Source organism: Lactuca sativa, chromosome 4 (assembly GCF_002870075.4).
Source record: "Lactuca sativa cultivar Salinas chromosome 4, Lsat_Salinas_v11, whole genome shotgun sequence".
NCBI classification, from domain to species: Eukaryota; Viridiplantae; Streptophyta; class Magnoliopsida; order Asterales; family Asteraceae; genus Lactuca; species Lactuca sativa.
In genome coordinates, this window is record NC_056626.2 from 285,459,379 (window position 1) to 285,476,836 (window position 17,458).

General features: G+C 35.0%; 1 protein-coding gene across 1 annotated transcript; it reads right to left on the minus strand.

Moving 5' to 3' along the window:
- Positions 1 to 11,225: 11,225 nt before the first annotated feature.
- Positions 11,226 to 17,034, minus strand: LOC111882456 (beta-galactosidase 6). The gene is made up of 18 exons (XM_023878824.3): positions 16,676 to 17,034; positions 16,032 to 16,127; positions 15,828 to 15,940; positions 15,683 to 15,749; positions 15,349 to 15,441; positions 15,113 to 15,256; positions 14,443 to 14,537; positions 14,258 to 14,366; positions 13,939 to 14,142; positions 13,635 to 13,799; positions 13,154 to 13,335; positions 12,973 to 13,064; positions 12,768 to 12,877; positions 12,566 to 12,658; positions 12,363 to 12,464; positions 12,079 to 12,224; positions 11,648 to 11,981; positions 11,226 to 11,529 (listed from the first exon to the last, which is right to left on the minus strand). The coding sequence occupies exons 1-18, from the start codon at positions 16,841 to 16,843 to the stop codon at positions 11,419 to 11,421; spliced, it is 2,424 nt and encodes an 807-aa protein (XP_023734592.1). The 5' UTR covers positions 16,844 to 17,034; the 3' UTR covers positions 11,226 to 11,418.
- Positions 17,035 to 17,458: the final 424 nt, after the last annotated feature.

The window sequence follows — 17,458 nt, forward strand, 5'->3', positions numbered from 1 at the left end:
GATCATCCAAAGGGATTGGATGCTCATCTTCAGGCTCTTCATCGATCCATCCGACATTGCCTTCATTGGGAAAGTACGGGTCGCCATGATGGAATCCAGCCATTTAGATCTACGCGAGAAGAGAGGTATAAGAATATAGTATACGTGTAACTAATAGCACAAAATACTCCTATAGTATTTTAAGTTTAAGTTCTACTGATCTTCTTGTGGTATTGTTGGTAAGTTTTTAGACTTGTTAATATATCACAACCATTCTAGGGCATATGCTAATCACTCCTAGGACCATCATAGTTGATCAGGCTATGCCATTCCTAGGACTGACCATACATCCCCGAGCTCACTTGTGATATTCAACAATCGTAATACTTTTGTTCTTGTCATTGTGACACTGATTTTAGTATGAATGCAGACTAGTATACTTGATTAAATATTTTATTATTTAAAGTATAGACTCTTGGTCAGAGTGTTTTAGTCCCTTTTGGGTTTATAGATTAGTATATCTTTTATGGGTTGATATACTCGATTCACTATAAACAATGCTCTGATACCAATCTGTCACACCCCAAAACCAAGAACGGCGGAAACGTTCTGGGGCGGAGGACGTCATGTATAGTATCACAACACAGTAAATGTAAATAAGCAAACAACATCATCCATTGCATTAAATATATAATTTTAATACAAGTGTGTTCTGTACAGTTATAGACACCAAAAATAATGTATAACAAAATAATATGAGATGAGTCTTGAATGCACTCCATCTTCTCAAAAGCTGGCCTCGGTACCTGTCTACTGATGACATGAGAATACAAGTTATTTTGAAAGAGTTTATCAGCATAAAGCTGGTGAGTTCATAAGTATTTTAGTGTCAATGTTTCTTGTCAAAAACGTTTGAACCTGTCTCAATGTATAAGTTGTAAAAATGTAAGTAAATGTTTGAAAGTGTTTGTAAAAGTTTGAATCACTCAGAAAATCCTATATTTTCTATAAAAGTAACCTTCTACCAAGGCTAGACTGTTTTGTAAACTTTTTAGTTGTAAAAGTGTGTGATTACCCAAATGTAACTATCATTTGTTAAAATATAGTTTGTACATTAATGCTTAAGTGAGGTTATCACTAAAATATGTAATGGGTAAATCATTGTAGTACTGTAGCTTTGTATAATAAGACTACTGCTGTACTAAATACTACTACCTTAAACCGGATTTATATTAAGGCATAATGTGATAAATTGCACCATGCTATCGACTGGTAACAACGACATAATGAATGGTCGTAATAAAAGAAATGACGTTTGGCACCCGCAGACCTGTAGGTCCGGCTGTAGCTAGCAGCAAGGTGTAGGATAGTCAATCCAGTATAGATCTATACGCAAACTCACGCTCTCCCTCCAAGAGAATTCTGGCTACAACTCGGGTCATGACATTTAAGGCATGCTCCGACACAGTGGATCACAATTATTATGTATTTATGTATATGTATTGTTTCTCGTATATCTGTATATGTATTGTTTCTCGTATATCTGTATATGTGTTGTTTCTCGTATATCTGTATATGTATGGTTTCTCGTATATCTGTATATGTATTGTTTCTAGTATATCTATATATGTATTGTTTCTAGTATATCTGTATATGTATGGTTTCTCGTATATCTGTATATGTATTGATCCTGTGTTACCCCGATGGTAACTAACTAATGATGTATTGATAAGAATGAATATGGAAGTACTTTTATGTCTATATATGTATATATGATATATAAGTAATATTGAAACGACCTTCGGATGGTCACCCGAAATCCCACCAGACCACATCTCAAGGCGCGAAAAGGAAATAGGGCGGATGGCCTTCCTAAGTCCTTTAAACATTACTTATACATCTATACATATATGGGCATGCAATTGAATATATAAAGCATAAATAAGTTTTCATAAAACATTTGAAGCATAAATATGATTTCAAGAGGAGATCGACTTGATGTCGATCTATAAAACAATTTGAAGGCATAAGTTAATAAAACAGTTCAAGTATAAGAAGCATTTGTTTAAATCACAGTCTATAAGTAAGTTTGGATAGTAAAACAGTTTGTAAAACATTTCAAAGTAAAACAATTTGATAAACAGTTTGAACAGTGGTAAAATCGTTGTTTTCCTAGTTATTAATCACATGTGATTAAATGCAATCACATGTGATTGAAGCAATAAATTATAAGTATTTGACTTGTATCCCCCCCATAAAGTATTTAGAACACTAAAAATCATTTTAAAGGTTGATTCAAGGGGGTATGAACTCACTTGTGGTGAGTCGTTTGAATTGCAGTGTCGGCTACCGTGCTAGGTGACAAACGGAGACTGGTTTACACACACGAGCCTAGTTATCATATAGTAAGCATATATATAACTAATTAGGCAAATAATAACTTAGTAAATAAGTTAATACACATAGGAAACATTTAAACACTTTTTTGAGTGCTTATGGTCCAAATGGTTGCATCTAAGTTGCTACGGGACAAGGCAAAAGGGTTTGAAACATCAAAGGGCCTTGTATAGGAGTTCACCACCCAACAAACCCTACACCTTGGAGTTTACGGCCGTAAACTCATAGGTTTATGGCCGTGAACTCCTCAAAGGGTTGTTTTGGGTGTTTTGTGGTGTTATCTTGCTTCTAGAACACTCCTAGCTTTGTTGGAATAATACATGAAGTAGTTTTAAGGCTCTAGAACACTCCATAAGGGAGTTTACGGCCTAAAGTCCTTCATCCTAGAGTTTACGGCCGTAAACTCTTGGATTTTAATTGATTTGAAGCACTTAAACAACAAGGATTGCTTTCATGAATTTATCTAAGGCTAATGGGGACAAGAGGCACACTTTGGTGCCTTCACTTGGAGTTTACGGCCCAAGACATGTTCCTTGGCCGTAAACTCCTTTCAAGGAGTGATTTTTATGCGTTATACTCTCCATTCTAGTCCCAAGGGTTCAAGGTAAATTGTCTAAAGGCTTAAGGGTTGCTTGGAATGATTTTTGTCCCACAAAAAGGGGTTTACGGCCCAAGAGGAGTTCTTGGCCGTAAACTCCTACTAACTTGTGATTTTGATGAGCTTTTGGTGTTCTAAACAAGCACAAGTACTAGTAGTTAAAGTCCTTAAGCATTTGGGGAAAGTTTTAGGGCATTTAAGCCCTTGAAAAGGGGTTTACGGCCCAAGGGAGTTCCTTGGCCGTAAACTCCTAGAACTTATGTTTCTTGGATGCATTTAGGCCTATAAAGATCATACCCTATCTCCTAAACAAGTCCTCTAACAAGGAATCGGGACAAGGAAGCATTTATGTTCTATTTTGGAGTTTACTCCCTAAGAACGTTCTTGGGCGGTAAACTCCCAGATCTTGATATCTAGACATGTAATTTATGTTAATAAGCACCTAACAAGTATTGAAACACATTTAGAAAAGTAAACTCACAATATGGGATGAAAACCCGAAGATCCGTCAGAGAGAATATGGCTTTTCTCTATTTGGAATTGTGAATAATGAATTAATTTAATTCAGAAAACTATTTATAGTCCTGGAATATTTTGGCAGAAAATATTTTTATTCCTGATATTGGACTGTAACATTATGAAACTTGAAATGCCCAAGTTTCACAATACCAGGAGTACCCACTCTCCTGATATCATCTAAAACATAAACCCTAATGTACATAAACTTGTTCGGAAAAGCTTGAAAATCACTGAAATTGAACTAGCTTCTATTGAATAGATGAGGTTTATACAATTGAAAATTTCAGGTTGTCACACTTTCTCTGGTATGTACAATCAAGCCGGTGTCGTTCCGTGATCCTGAGAAACCTAGAACACATAAAACATAACACGGTAAGCACAAAGCTTAGTGAGTTCCCCAAAAATGTAAAGAACATAAAAGTCCGAGTTATAATGGAAAAGTTATGACCAATCGAAAATCCGCAGCAAAACCGGTAAAAACACTGTTAAGCGTAAAACGCAAATTTTCAATAAAATACTTTTTAGCCTTAAGTATCTAAACGAATGTTGTAGATATTATTAAACTGTGAATGTACATAAAAAGAATGTCCAAAATATGACTTCGTATGAGGAAGTTATGATTTTTCTAAGTTTCGGAGTAGTGGTAGACAGGTAAAAACTCGAAATAGAGATCGAGCGATATTTAGCCGACACGACCTAAACGAGAATTGAAGATCTCGACAATAATAGTACAACAGTAAAAAGACAGACGAAAACGGACATTGGATGAAGAAGTTATGGATTTTTAACGGAATTTTCTTGTCTCGGCCTGTTAAAAATATATAATCTAAATAAAATCAAAATTTGCCAACAAAGTCTAAATGAAAGTTGTAGATTATATTCTCACCTACGCGTGGATATAAAGAATGTCAAAAACGGAGCTCGTATGTGAAAGTCACACATTTTAGAAGATTGGGGCACACAAACTGCGTGGTACTACGCCCAGCGTACCCGATGCAAGGCCTCAGATCGACCAAGTCTCCCCTATGCACTCCAGCCCGTCCCATCTGAAGTCCGGCGTCCGAGGGTGGCTTCATCACTGACGTACGCCCAACGTACGAGGGCCAGGCTCCCCTCCTATAAATAGGATGCGAGGGTTCCAATTATTCTTGCCAATTTACAACCTTTCTCCCATATTTTCTCACTCTCGAGCCTCCCTAAACTATCCCGACATCCCGGTTTCATATCCAAGCTCCAACGAAGGTCCGAAGGTCCAGAAATCCGAAGAAATTTCCCACTTCCCGGTCGAAGTGCTGCCCGAGAAAAGTCTATTTTTCTTCAAATCATCACACTTACCAAGTGAATTCATACCCCTATATTTTCACGTTTTTACTATATTTTACGGGAGAAATACAAGTGAAACGCAAGAAAAACTTATGTTAAAATGCAAATCATTAAGTACGATTTTAAATACTTTATCTACATTTTGTGTATAACTATTAAATACATAAAATAACATTATTACAAATGTTATACGTTACATGCAAAGTTGGTAACACACTAAGGTTTATCATTCAAATGAAACACACTTTGAAAAACTATAATAGGTATAGTTTACAAGTTATTCATGATATTTTACACTCTATGAACACTATAGAAAGGAAACACTTACATTTACAAGAAAAAGGGACTTTTCATACGTATATCTATTTGATACAAACTTTTGTGAGACATTTAACTTCACGTACATTCAAGTACGCATTTCAAGTCCTGTGTTATAAACCATAATATCCTGTAGGGAGAGCGTTATACTTGTGTATAGATCTATACGAGATTGACAATCCCGTACCTAAACTGTTAGCTACAGTTGGACCGGCAGGTCTGGGGCGACAAACGACATATCATTCCAATGCCTGAAGAACATTGAGATAGACAGCCTGGTCAATAGTACGGTTATAAAACTCACAATGAAGTATTAAAACATTTGATTTACAAGGCTATCAAATGCCTTAATGATTATATATATACATATATAAATCTACTTACACTATTTTAGGTATGGAAAATTACTCTTGCATTTCGGTTTTTGAAACTTTTAAAACTGCTACACATTTATGGAAAATATTGGATTTTCTAAGAAATAAACACAATTATTTATACAGAAAAGCATACAATTCTTATACAAAAACGCTTATGAACTCACCAACTTAATTGTTGACACTTTTTCAAAACTACTTGTATTTCTCAGGGATTCAGTAATACATGTAACAACAACTTTTGGGGAAGGGACGCTAAGGCGTCAATTTCAAACTTCTTTTATCATCATAATGTAATTTCTTTTGAAACATTTAATACAATCAACAATATAACTATTTAAATTATATTTATGATGGTTGTGTACGCTTTCTTTACTATTTATTCAACTGTTATGATAGTACATGAAGTCATCCGGCCTCGAACGATTCCGCCGTTCTAGTTTGGGGGTGTGACAATTCCATCGAACACCTCATGTGAAGAATTCATTATACAAAATCCAATTGTCCTGCATACACAATCAACACACCAAATACCTTCAAATAATTATGTGAACACCAAAGACCTTTATAAAAAACACTTTAGAGATTGTATCCTTTAATCTTTGGACAATGGAAACAATAAACAACACTTTTATATAAGCATCAGAGCATATTTTATCATAATCACAAAACAACGGAGTAGTAACTATTGTCTAGATTATGTATTCCGTCGACTTCATCTATAATGGAATCATAGTATGGGATCCTTGCTATCTCATGTGTTCTACCTGGAAATTTACATCAGAATTAATAAAACATATAAATAAACAAAATCATCAAAAATTGTTATTTCTTAAAACTGGTTCCATGTTTTTGTAGAATAAACAGTAAAATTTTAACTACAATTGAGGGGAAGGAGTAGGCAACAGCGGTCGGTGTGTGAGGGGAACAAAGGAGGTGTCTCTAGCCGGAGGGAGGCAGAACGTAGTGGGGATGAGTGGGAGGAGAAGGGGGCGGTGGTGTCGACGGTGACTTGCGACAGAGGTGATGCATGCGATGGTCGGCATAGTTACTTTCATAATATATAAATATAGTAACCTCTATTTATATTTAAGAAAGATTACGTCTATCAAGTAACATTTAAGAAAGATGGGGTACCCATTATGTCATATTGGCATAATTACTATCATAATATATAAATATAGTAAAAACTAAAATAATTTTACATAAATGGTCCTATGGCCACATATAAGTGGAAATATTCCAACATATAGTAGTAACAAATCCCAAAGCAAGTCGGAACCAAGTTATCCATCGTATCCAAATGTTCTATCAGGCCTGGTAGTTCGTCGAAACCAACAACAAGTATCAAGCAACGTTTCGGAACCATTCACAATGCCTCACCTTGAATCCCATTCACAACGAACCAATACAAACAAGTCTGATGCAATCCATTGTTCGTAACAGTCCAACTGTCAATGCAACACCTTGCGAGCGTTCCCACCCAATCACACTCGTTCGCAACCACTAACAACCAGCCACAACTTATTGCCTTTTGACTCATAGTTTTCGCTGAAGAAACACCTTCCAACAGATTACAATCGTTCGTATCCATTCGCAACTGATCGTAACCACTTGTACTTGGGCTGAAAATTAGAAGTTAGAGAATCGCCTTCCACAATCGTATCATCCACTCCCTCGTCAAAAGGAATTGACCTCAATTCTGAAAAGGGCTTTGTAATCTCCTGAAACTTTGATCTTGAAAGTGCATTCAACATGATCCAACTGTACATCCCAATCTTCTTGTGATTTATTCACTAGCCCCCTCAACAAAGTTTCAATTAACAATTTAGTTCCTCTCTTCCTCCACAAAGTATTCAGAAATACTTTAAGAATTTTGAGTCACAGTTTGGAACACGAACTCCATGCAATCACACCACTTCCTCAAAATATAAATTAGCCTCCATGCCATCATCTGTCTTGTGACAATCCAACAAACTTACATCCAAAGTTTCTAATATATAGTGAAAGGATTTCCTGAATATCACCACAAACCTGCTCAAAAACAATTTTAACACTTGTGAAAAGTGCCAATAACGACCAAAATCATCTGCATGAGATGTAGGAGCAGCAACCTCACTTTTTTCTTCATTTCGAACAACCTCGTGGCGAACTGAACGTAATGATAGTCACTATGTTTCGATCGTAATGACACCATTGATCATGTTGTAACGACACCATTTATCCAATCATAGTGATGTAACCAATTGCAACTATGATGACTTTTCCTCAATCGCAACAATGTATCTACTCGTAACGGATCGGAACGATGTGGATCCTTCTCTGATTTGTTCCTCCTCCACTTACATACACTCTTTCTCAAACAACTCCAAGAACTTGTTGAGTTAAATCTCAACCGTATCTTCCGTTTGTAGATTAAGAACCACCTTCACATATATCCACGAATAAGATTGGTACCCTACAAATTAACCTTGCCAAAATTTAAATGTTTAATTAGAGTCATTTGAGAGAATAGATCATTGTTTACATTATCAAGGTGATGAGTAGTACGTCGCAAAATCATGGCTTCCCAATTTAAGACAAGCAAAAAGAAAAGATATCCAAACATCACGAATTCCTTCCCATGTTTATACTTGGGATTTGGATGATCTCTTCTACCATGAACACTTCTTTCTTGGAACTTCCCCCATATTGTCTTTTGAAGGGTACAAAACAGCAACACATGGACTCACATGAGCATATCCCTTCGTGTCCTCTGGTGGTAGACCAGTTGGAAACACCTCTTGATATTTCATGGGAAAAAACCTCTTTTGGGCCTTCCTCAAGAAAGGCTTCCCCCACTTTCATCTCCTACTTAACCACAAATCATATCAATCTGCTCCACCTCTTCTTCAACTTCTTCAACAACTTTCTCCTCCCCATCGTAGTCGTAGATGGGAATTGAATCTTCATCCTCTTTGGCTTGTTCAACCTTTTCTTCCACAATCACTTCTTCAGTTTCTTCATTCTCACTTGATTCAACTGTCTCAGATCCAACCACAAAATGATTTTCTTCCATAAGTTCCTCGATCAAATCAGAACTGGGAAATGGCATCATGTCAATGTTGTTCTCGGGTTCACAACAAAGTTTAGCATCATATGTGTAAGTGTTAATTTCTTTGTCTTCTTCAACCACAACAATATCACTTAGCCTGTTTTCTTCTTCCAACGATTTATCACTGTCTTCGGTCACATCCAGTTTCCCCTACCTTGATTCAATAATTTTAGGATAAGTTGTGACTCGGTGAATTGTTGGAACATAGCTTCTTCTGAGTTTGTGTTTTAAAGATTCCTATGACAAAATTTTCATCTTCCCTTCATCATTTCTGTTGGCCTTTAGTGCTTCATACCAAGTTGAGGCTTCACCATGCAATCTCACAATCGCATACCTACAACTCTTCTCATCATTAAAGTCCTTGGACTCAAATATTCTTTCCATATTCCTCTCCCAATCCAAATAAAACTTTCGATCGGTTCCTCCTGTGAACTTAGGTAATTCAGTAACCTTATATTCCTTAATATACCTGGGTTGCTCATGCCTAAGCTACCTTCGACTCGATTCTTTGGCTACATCCCTTATGGATTCACGAAGAACATGAAGAAACTTTGGATCAACCCAATTCATTGGAACTTGGTAGATTTTTTTAAACAGTTACATCGGCTTGCTCAACAATACCCAATTGAAACCGGGCTTTGATACCTCTTATGATGTGTGTTTGTACCGCTCTAAAAATCCACCAACACGAATCAGACTCTTAACACCACAAATGATTTGACTATGGAGCTTAAAACCACAATGATACCCAAATGAATTTGAATACGTAGCAGAATAACAAATGAATAAGATAGAAAAGATAAAAACCAATGCAAAGGGACCAATTAGGTAGCTATTGTAGAGGGAAAACAAGAACAAAGTAACAATGGATAGTGTGAAGATCAAACTAAACCTATAGCTTGAAATTCGGAAAAAACAAACCAAGACCTATTAGTTTGAGTTCGTTGGATGTGCGTTCCAATAAAGACCAATTTTGAATTATATGCAACAACTCAAATGAACAACAATTCAATTTTCAATAAACTTCAATCGATTTACCTCCTTAAAAATGATTGACAATGACTTTATATAGTCTTACAATTTAACGGTAAAAGAAATCAAAAAACACCTAATAACTATGCCAATTAAAGGCTTATTTAAATACTAATAAAAAGACTAATAAAAGTTGGTAACAAGAGTCTTCGAAAATAATGTCTTGGGAAATGGAAGGCGGCCTTGATATTTCCGAGGCATGAAACTTCCGAGGTTGGAACTTTCGAGACAGCTCTTCAACTTTTGAGGCTTCCATTGGAACTCTAAGTGTAAAGTAGTAATGTATCCCAAAGCAAGTCATAACCAAGTTATCCATCACATCCAACTGTCCCATTGGGACCAGGTAGTTGGAACCAACAACAAGTATCAAGCAGCATTTCGGAACCAATCACAATGCCTCGCCTTGAATCACATTCGCAACGAACTAGTCCAAAATGCCATCCATCATTCGCAACATTCCAATTGTGAATGCAACGACTTACGAGCGTTCGCACCCAATCCCACTCGTTCGCAACCATCAACAACCGGTTGCAACTTATCACTTCCTGACTCATAGTTTTCGCTGAAGAAATGCCTTCCGACAGATTACGATCGTCCGTATTTGTTTGCAACCGATCGTAACCACTTGTAGGTGGATCTGAAATTAGAATTTGGAGAATTGCCTTCCATAACCGTATCGGTTATATTATATCCATGTAGGTTTTGGAGAGGGTGCTACATTTAAAGGCCTGATGTCTTTGTTGCATGAACTATCTTGTAGATAAATCTTCTTCATGATGGTAAAATTATATTTAAGAATTGTAATGTTTATAAAAAGTTGCTGCTACAAACTTACATTTAAGAATTGTAACATTTATAAAAAGCTGCTGCTACACTTATCTTATAATGAAATTGATTGCCAATTATTGTTGTGATTTTTATGTTCCATGAAATTAACTATGTGGAAAAAATCCCTATCTAATAAATCAATAGGGTTAATCTCATTCCGCCATGTGTCAAGTTATTAAATCAGTAATACGCCACGTGTCATTGTTTTGGTTCTTCAATTTTAGTTTCATTTTACAACTCATATTCATAAATACTCATAAATTCTTATATGGTAACAAAATATATCAATATTACTCACCGCACCTATTCCCCGATTAAAGGATATTTACCAAATTTGGTTACATTTATTATGTTTACATTTTTCTTTTATAATTCCTTATTTTTTAATAATATATGTTTATTTTAACAACTTAATTTTCTGATTTATATTATCAATTTTAATTTTATAACCGTGGTTTCCACGGGTTATAAACTAGTAAAAAATAAAAGATTATGAAAACTTTGTTGGCATATGGCTTATCTTATGTGTCTACTTTGAGAGTTACATGTACCATTAATTAGTCTTCTCACTTGATTTTATCATAATTTTGGTGCCGCTTATCTAATAGCTAAAAGTGTCGTCTATCAAAGGACATATCTTATACATATTCATATGCACTTGATTGTTAGTTATACCATGGCTAGCTCATATTGTAAATATTCTTACCATCCTACTTTTTATTTCACAATTAAGCTCGGGACTGCTGATTATCATAGTCGAAAATACGATTTTAACTATACGTTGTATTCTTTGGAAAATTCTAGAATTAACTATAACTTTTTCATATAGTTTGCTTGTATATATATGCTTCACTTGCATTCATATTGAATTCTGATAACAAATTATCATCTCACTAACATCTTTTATGACTTCTTCTATGCGCAAATTAAAGAATCAAATTGTAAATTATGTGTTCTTATTCACATCGTGCATCCACCAAAAGCGTCTTAGGTGTGCCTGGACATGGATCTCCTCCAAAAGTTTCTACCGTATGAGAAATCGAACATTGCCTTTTCCCTAAGCAAGCCTGAAATAAGAAAAAAAAGACAATATAAATGCAAGTTAAATTGGCTATATACCTGGTCGAAAAATTGTAGTTTTACAAATTAGTAAGCTTCAATGGATTTAATATTCGAAAATCTCACCCTTTCAACGACACGTCGAGAAGTAGGCGAATGACATTTCCCTATGGAGTACCTCTCGCAGTCACCAGAAGGATTACCATGACTTGCAAATATGATCCTGGAGATTATTCGATTATGAGGACACCGTATATGTACTCTAGGCCTTGGTCTCCATGGATAGCGACGATGTGCTCCCCATGGATTTATCCTAGGAGGATGTGCATCTGACACATGCCCACAAACTTTGTTAATCGAAACAGTATCTAATGAAATGTTTAGTGGGTTTCCATATTCTTCCTCGAACAAAACCAGTAGGTTTCCTGTTGGTTTAAGGAAAGATCTGGGTACATTGTACCTATCAAACATAAGCTCAAGGTCACAAATCACAATTGCTAGCTATAAAAAATATATATAATCAAACAAGCAGTGACTGATCAATGTGGGTTTCGAACCATGTTTGTGAAGGAGAGCCCGTAGGGGTCTTAAATGAGACCCAATATCTTCCAATACTTTGGCCATTGATCCAAACTTCACCTTTCCCCATTGAACCCAGGTTTAGTGCAATCGAATCGTTACCCCTAGGCGAGTCAAATGTTGTCTGTGAAGTACAGGTCAACAACATAATTAATAAAAGAAGAGGTAAAAGATAGATTAATTTCAGAGAAATAAGAAAAAGGATAACCCCATTAATGTATGAGTAAGTGGTCAGAAAGGAAGAAGTCAAAGTCTCACGTACCTTGTACCATGTTAGAGTACTAGGAGACGAGTACTCGCTCCATGATACATGACTCGAGCCTACCTCTGTGTAAACTGAGAGCTTCTCCCCAAGCAATCCAACCTTTGTCAATAAATGAAACCTCATTTAGAGATATACACAACAACCATTGCAAATACACAATTTAGTGTTAAAAATTAAGATTGTTTGATTCTATGGCTCACTTGATATCCCCATAAGGAGCTCGAGACATTTTGATCTTGAATCACCACTTCTTGTAACCCTGCACGTCGACGCTCCATAAATGCTCCCGAATCCTTCACAATTGTATTGAAAGAATCAGTAATTCATTTTCTTTTCTTTATGGTAATTGAGATTTGGAATAGTAAAATTTGACAATGAGAGTGCATCATGTATATAACATACCGGTAATCCAACCATTACACTCAGGAGGGAAACATTGTTGGATCCGTTTAAGAAAGGAACAGTGTTTTCTAGTGTGAAGTTTGTAAATTTACGGGTTCCATGTCCAGCACCTTCAAATTGAAAGACATACCTCATCTTTCAGTACATTTGATCACAAGATAAGACATCATTTCAAGTTAAGAACCATATAAACACAAAGCCATACCAACAAGATCTCCATTAACATATGCATGTAAAACATGTCCATTAGAATTTACTCTAAGCATAGGTTGATCTTCAGAGAAGTTATTCTCCACTCTATATGTTCACAAAGATTGAATTTCAGTTGGTTTACTGTTTACCATGGTTAATTAAATGGCAATGAATGTTATACATTGAACTTCTACCTTAACGTGTACCAAAGATAATCTGATGAGTCTTTTGTAGTATTCATTTGTTCCATCAATCCATTAAACCTCAATGAGGTCTGGTCAAATTCAGGGATAACTTCAGTGAATTCTTCCCATTGTTCAGCCGAAGTGAAGCGTATGATTGGTTGCATTGCTCGTGTACTAACTTGTGTGTTTACCTGTAGCAGTTGAAAGTTAGTAAGCTGCTTTTTTTTTTTCGTTCTTAATGGATTTAATGGCATGATACTTAATCAGGTGATATATCTAATAATATAGAAATAACTTAGAAAAAGAGTCTTCCCCCATTCAATCCAAGACCTGGACAAAATTTCTTTCATTTATCATTTCATTATGTATACGATCATTTTCTAAAAGACATCGTTTATTCAAACATCAACTTAATAGAAAAAAAAACAGAAACAGGGCCTAAGTGTATCATGATTGGAAAAAAGAGCTTTTTCAAATTCCAAAAACATACCATGGCAGTATTGAAGACTACAGTTCTGCAATCAGGTAAGATGCTAATCGAAGTTGGTGGCAAAGTGTAGTGCATATTACGAAATGCAACATTAACACTTTCTCTGTTGTCGTTATTAAGAAGAAATGCAGCGCATTCGCCTGAAGTTCTGGTGTAGACATACGCCTGTACATTCATTTCAAGATTTTGACTTGTTACATAAAGATTCTAAGGGTAACTGTATTGTTAAAAACAATACAACTCTCAAAGAGAGAAAAAAAGCATATAATGTATCCATATTATGTAAAACAAAACACATTCTTACATCTTGTTTTTCACCCAAATGTTCAATAGCTAAATCTCCATAGAGTAACGGTTGCAAGGATTGCTTCAATGCTGCATGCATTTCTTTAAGGTGGCCGAATTTTGGTTGTCTGATAATGCCATATTCATCAAGCGGAGCTTGATCATAATAACCAGTAATGATAAATGCTGCAGAAGTGTGTCCAAAGTTCGTTCCTCCATGGTACTGTATGATCATTACAAAGAAAAGCATAAGTTCATGCATGTTCACTTGTGTATTTCACAAGCTACATACACTATGATGTATCTATATTTACAAGTTCATAATGGTTGTATCTTACCATATAATAATTCACAAAGGTTCCATTCATCTTTATTATGAACAGTGTTGTATGAAAGGCAAGATCTTCAGCTGATCTCAAGTATGCATCATCTCCAAACCCTTGTAAGCTTCAATAACCAAAAAGTTAGATAGTAAAGACCAAGTTCAATTTTAGAGGTAGTTAATAGGGAAATAAGTGCTTACAATGAAGTCCAATTCTCAGTCCATAGTGAAGGCTTATTTGGAGAGTTTGGCCCTTTCCATGTTTCCTCGCATCTCATCCCGTTGCACGTGTTGATCTGCATGAGTTACATGTTTGACCACAAGAGTCAATGTGTAGCTAAAGGATTGCTGAATCAGAACCCGAGATATAAATACATAAAATAGCAATGTACTACATTATAGCATCCACTTCCATTTCTTTATGTTAAAGCATTACACATTAGCTTTTTTTCTTATTAAGGCATTGTACTTTGAAAATCATCAATTATATATAGCATGATATCTTACTTTCAACGTGTCTTTTTATTGCAGTGAAAATTGTTTCGTATTTGGAGGAGATAGCTATAATCTGAGTAATTTTTCAAAGTAATAAATAATTGAAAGTAGAATTGTTGTTGGATTGGTGCCTCTCATTTGAAGGTTGAAGTCTCATTTGAGAAAAAAATATATGTAGCTAGAGAGAGAGAGAGAGAGAGAGAGAGAGAGAGAGAGAGAGAGAGAGAGAGAGAGAGAGAGAGAGAGAGAGAGAGAGAGAGAGAGAGAGAGAGAGAGAGAGAGAGAGTTAATCCATTTTTAAAAATAAAGAAATAAAAAATCAAAGAAAGTACATTGCTATTTCTTGTATTTTAACAATTAGAAGTAGAGCACGAACCACAGGATCAGGGGCATCATCTTGTTTGCACATCATCCATGGTTCATTAGTGTTTTGACCCACCGCCATTGTTGCAGTCCAGTTGACATACTGTCGTCCATCATCATGAAATGATCCTTCAACATTTTGGTACTCGTTCTCTATCTGTCATACATAAGAGTTTTTGTTAACAATACTTCGACAATGCTTTGTAAAAAATGTCAACATCTCATAGTAATAAAAAAAGATTGTCAAACCTGTGATAGAATAATTGGGCCTCCTTGTGAAGCAAACAGGTTTTCTTCCTTCATCATGTTGACTATTTTGGTTGTGAAGTTTTGCATGTAAAGCTGCCATAAATGCAAACAATATTAATTAAGGTCAATGTTTTGACTTTTTCATGTTCAAAAAACAACTTATGTATACTATAAAACGAAGATTCCATGTTAATATTTTTCATAAAAAGTCAAATATTAGCAGCTTCATTGTTTCAAAACAATATTGTACAAGCGACACAATCAATGCCCACATCAATATGGAACTTCAAAATCAAATAGCTAGTTTGACTTTTATGGTCAAAACTGCGGTTACCTTGAAAGGTTCGTTGTTGGTTCTGAAGACAATCCCAGGAACATCATGCAACCAAAATGGCAAACCTCTGAAAGAAATACGCATAAAAAGTTAGTTTCAAAATTCAGCTAGCTGAATGGTTAAAGACATGTAATATTACGCATACCCATAAGTCCATTCGGCCTCAATGAAGGGTCCAATTCGTAGGCTTACATACAGACCTTGTTGTTGGACTTGCTTAATGAAACTTATTACGTCATTTCTTCCACTAAAATCATACTGCATACAATTTAATAGAAAGATATACATATAAGTAATGCGCATATATACGTAAAGAAGTAGGAATGTGGGTTCGAGTTTAAAGAGACACCTGGCCAGGTTGTGGCTCATGGAGGTTCCAAAACACATATGTCTGAATGGCGTCAAGACCACCTTGTTTGGCTTTAGCTATTAAAGATGGCCACATCTGCAAATCATTTGACTTGTAATTAAATCATCATATCTATATCTATATTTTTTAGAATCTGTAATAATTCCATATGCATATCATTTAATTATAAAAAAGTCAGCCTTCACAATCTTTGGTGTCATTTATATCAAATGACCAGAAAAGACGAAAATAACTTTAACCAAAGTTTCTTTGATGTTTAAAACATAAAAACAAAACCTTTGTTTCTTGAAACGTTTAAAAAAACATATTGATAAAGACTATTGAAACTGTGGAGGACCGAGTGGGCCAGTGTGAACATTATTTTTTTTATATCTTGAACTTTTAAACTTTTTTTTTTCAGCTTTAATATTCAGGGTGCTTCGTGCATAATAAACCATGTTTCTTGAAAGTTAAAAAATACAAAAAAAGGAACATTGATAAAAACTAATGAAACGTGGAGGGCAGGTAGGCAGTGTGAATTTTTTTTTTTTTTTTTTTTTTTTTTTTTTATATCCATATAAAACTTTAAAAACTTTTTGTTGGTTTAATATTCTCATAGAAAGAGAAAGAGAATGTATACGTACATCAGGGGTGCTTCTTGCATAATGAATTGACCCCGAGAACAAAATCGTACGCTGCCCATCAATAATAAGTGATCTTCCATCATAACTCACGTTTGCTCCACCCACCACCACCGTGGTGCCACCACCAACCACCACTAGTAGTGCAATCAAACACCCAAACCACACCATCTCTTCCTCTCTCCCTCTCTCTCTCTCTAAAACTGAGTAACAAATGGAAATAAATTGTTAAAGCATTCTTGTTCAACTTTACATATATATACATATATATTTATTGGTGAGAAACTTGTTTGAGTATTCTTGTCCGACGTTACGTACATTCCAGTTGTGAGATAGAAAGAGACGGCGGAGTTGTTTAAGCAGATAAAGTAGTAAACAACAAAATTGTTGCATTGCACGGCAAACATGGTTTTTATAGGTTGGTGGGTCTTGACCATTGTTTAAGTGTGACCAATATTTTTTACACATATATTATTTTAAATAAAAATAAGTAGTTGTATTCGTATTATAAGATGATCTCGTTTTGTTTAATGGACTTTTTTAATGTGGTTTCTTTTTTATTGTAAAACAATCTTTGTGTTCCTAAATTATAACATATTAAAAGTATATATATATATATATATATATATATATATATATATATATATATATATATATATATATATATATATATATATATATATATATATATATATATATATATATATATATATATATATATATATCCACGTTTATTGGTTTTTATTACATAAGAAAGGGAAATGATGATGTCGATAAAACAAAATT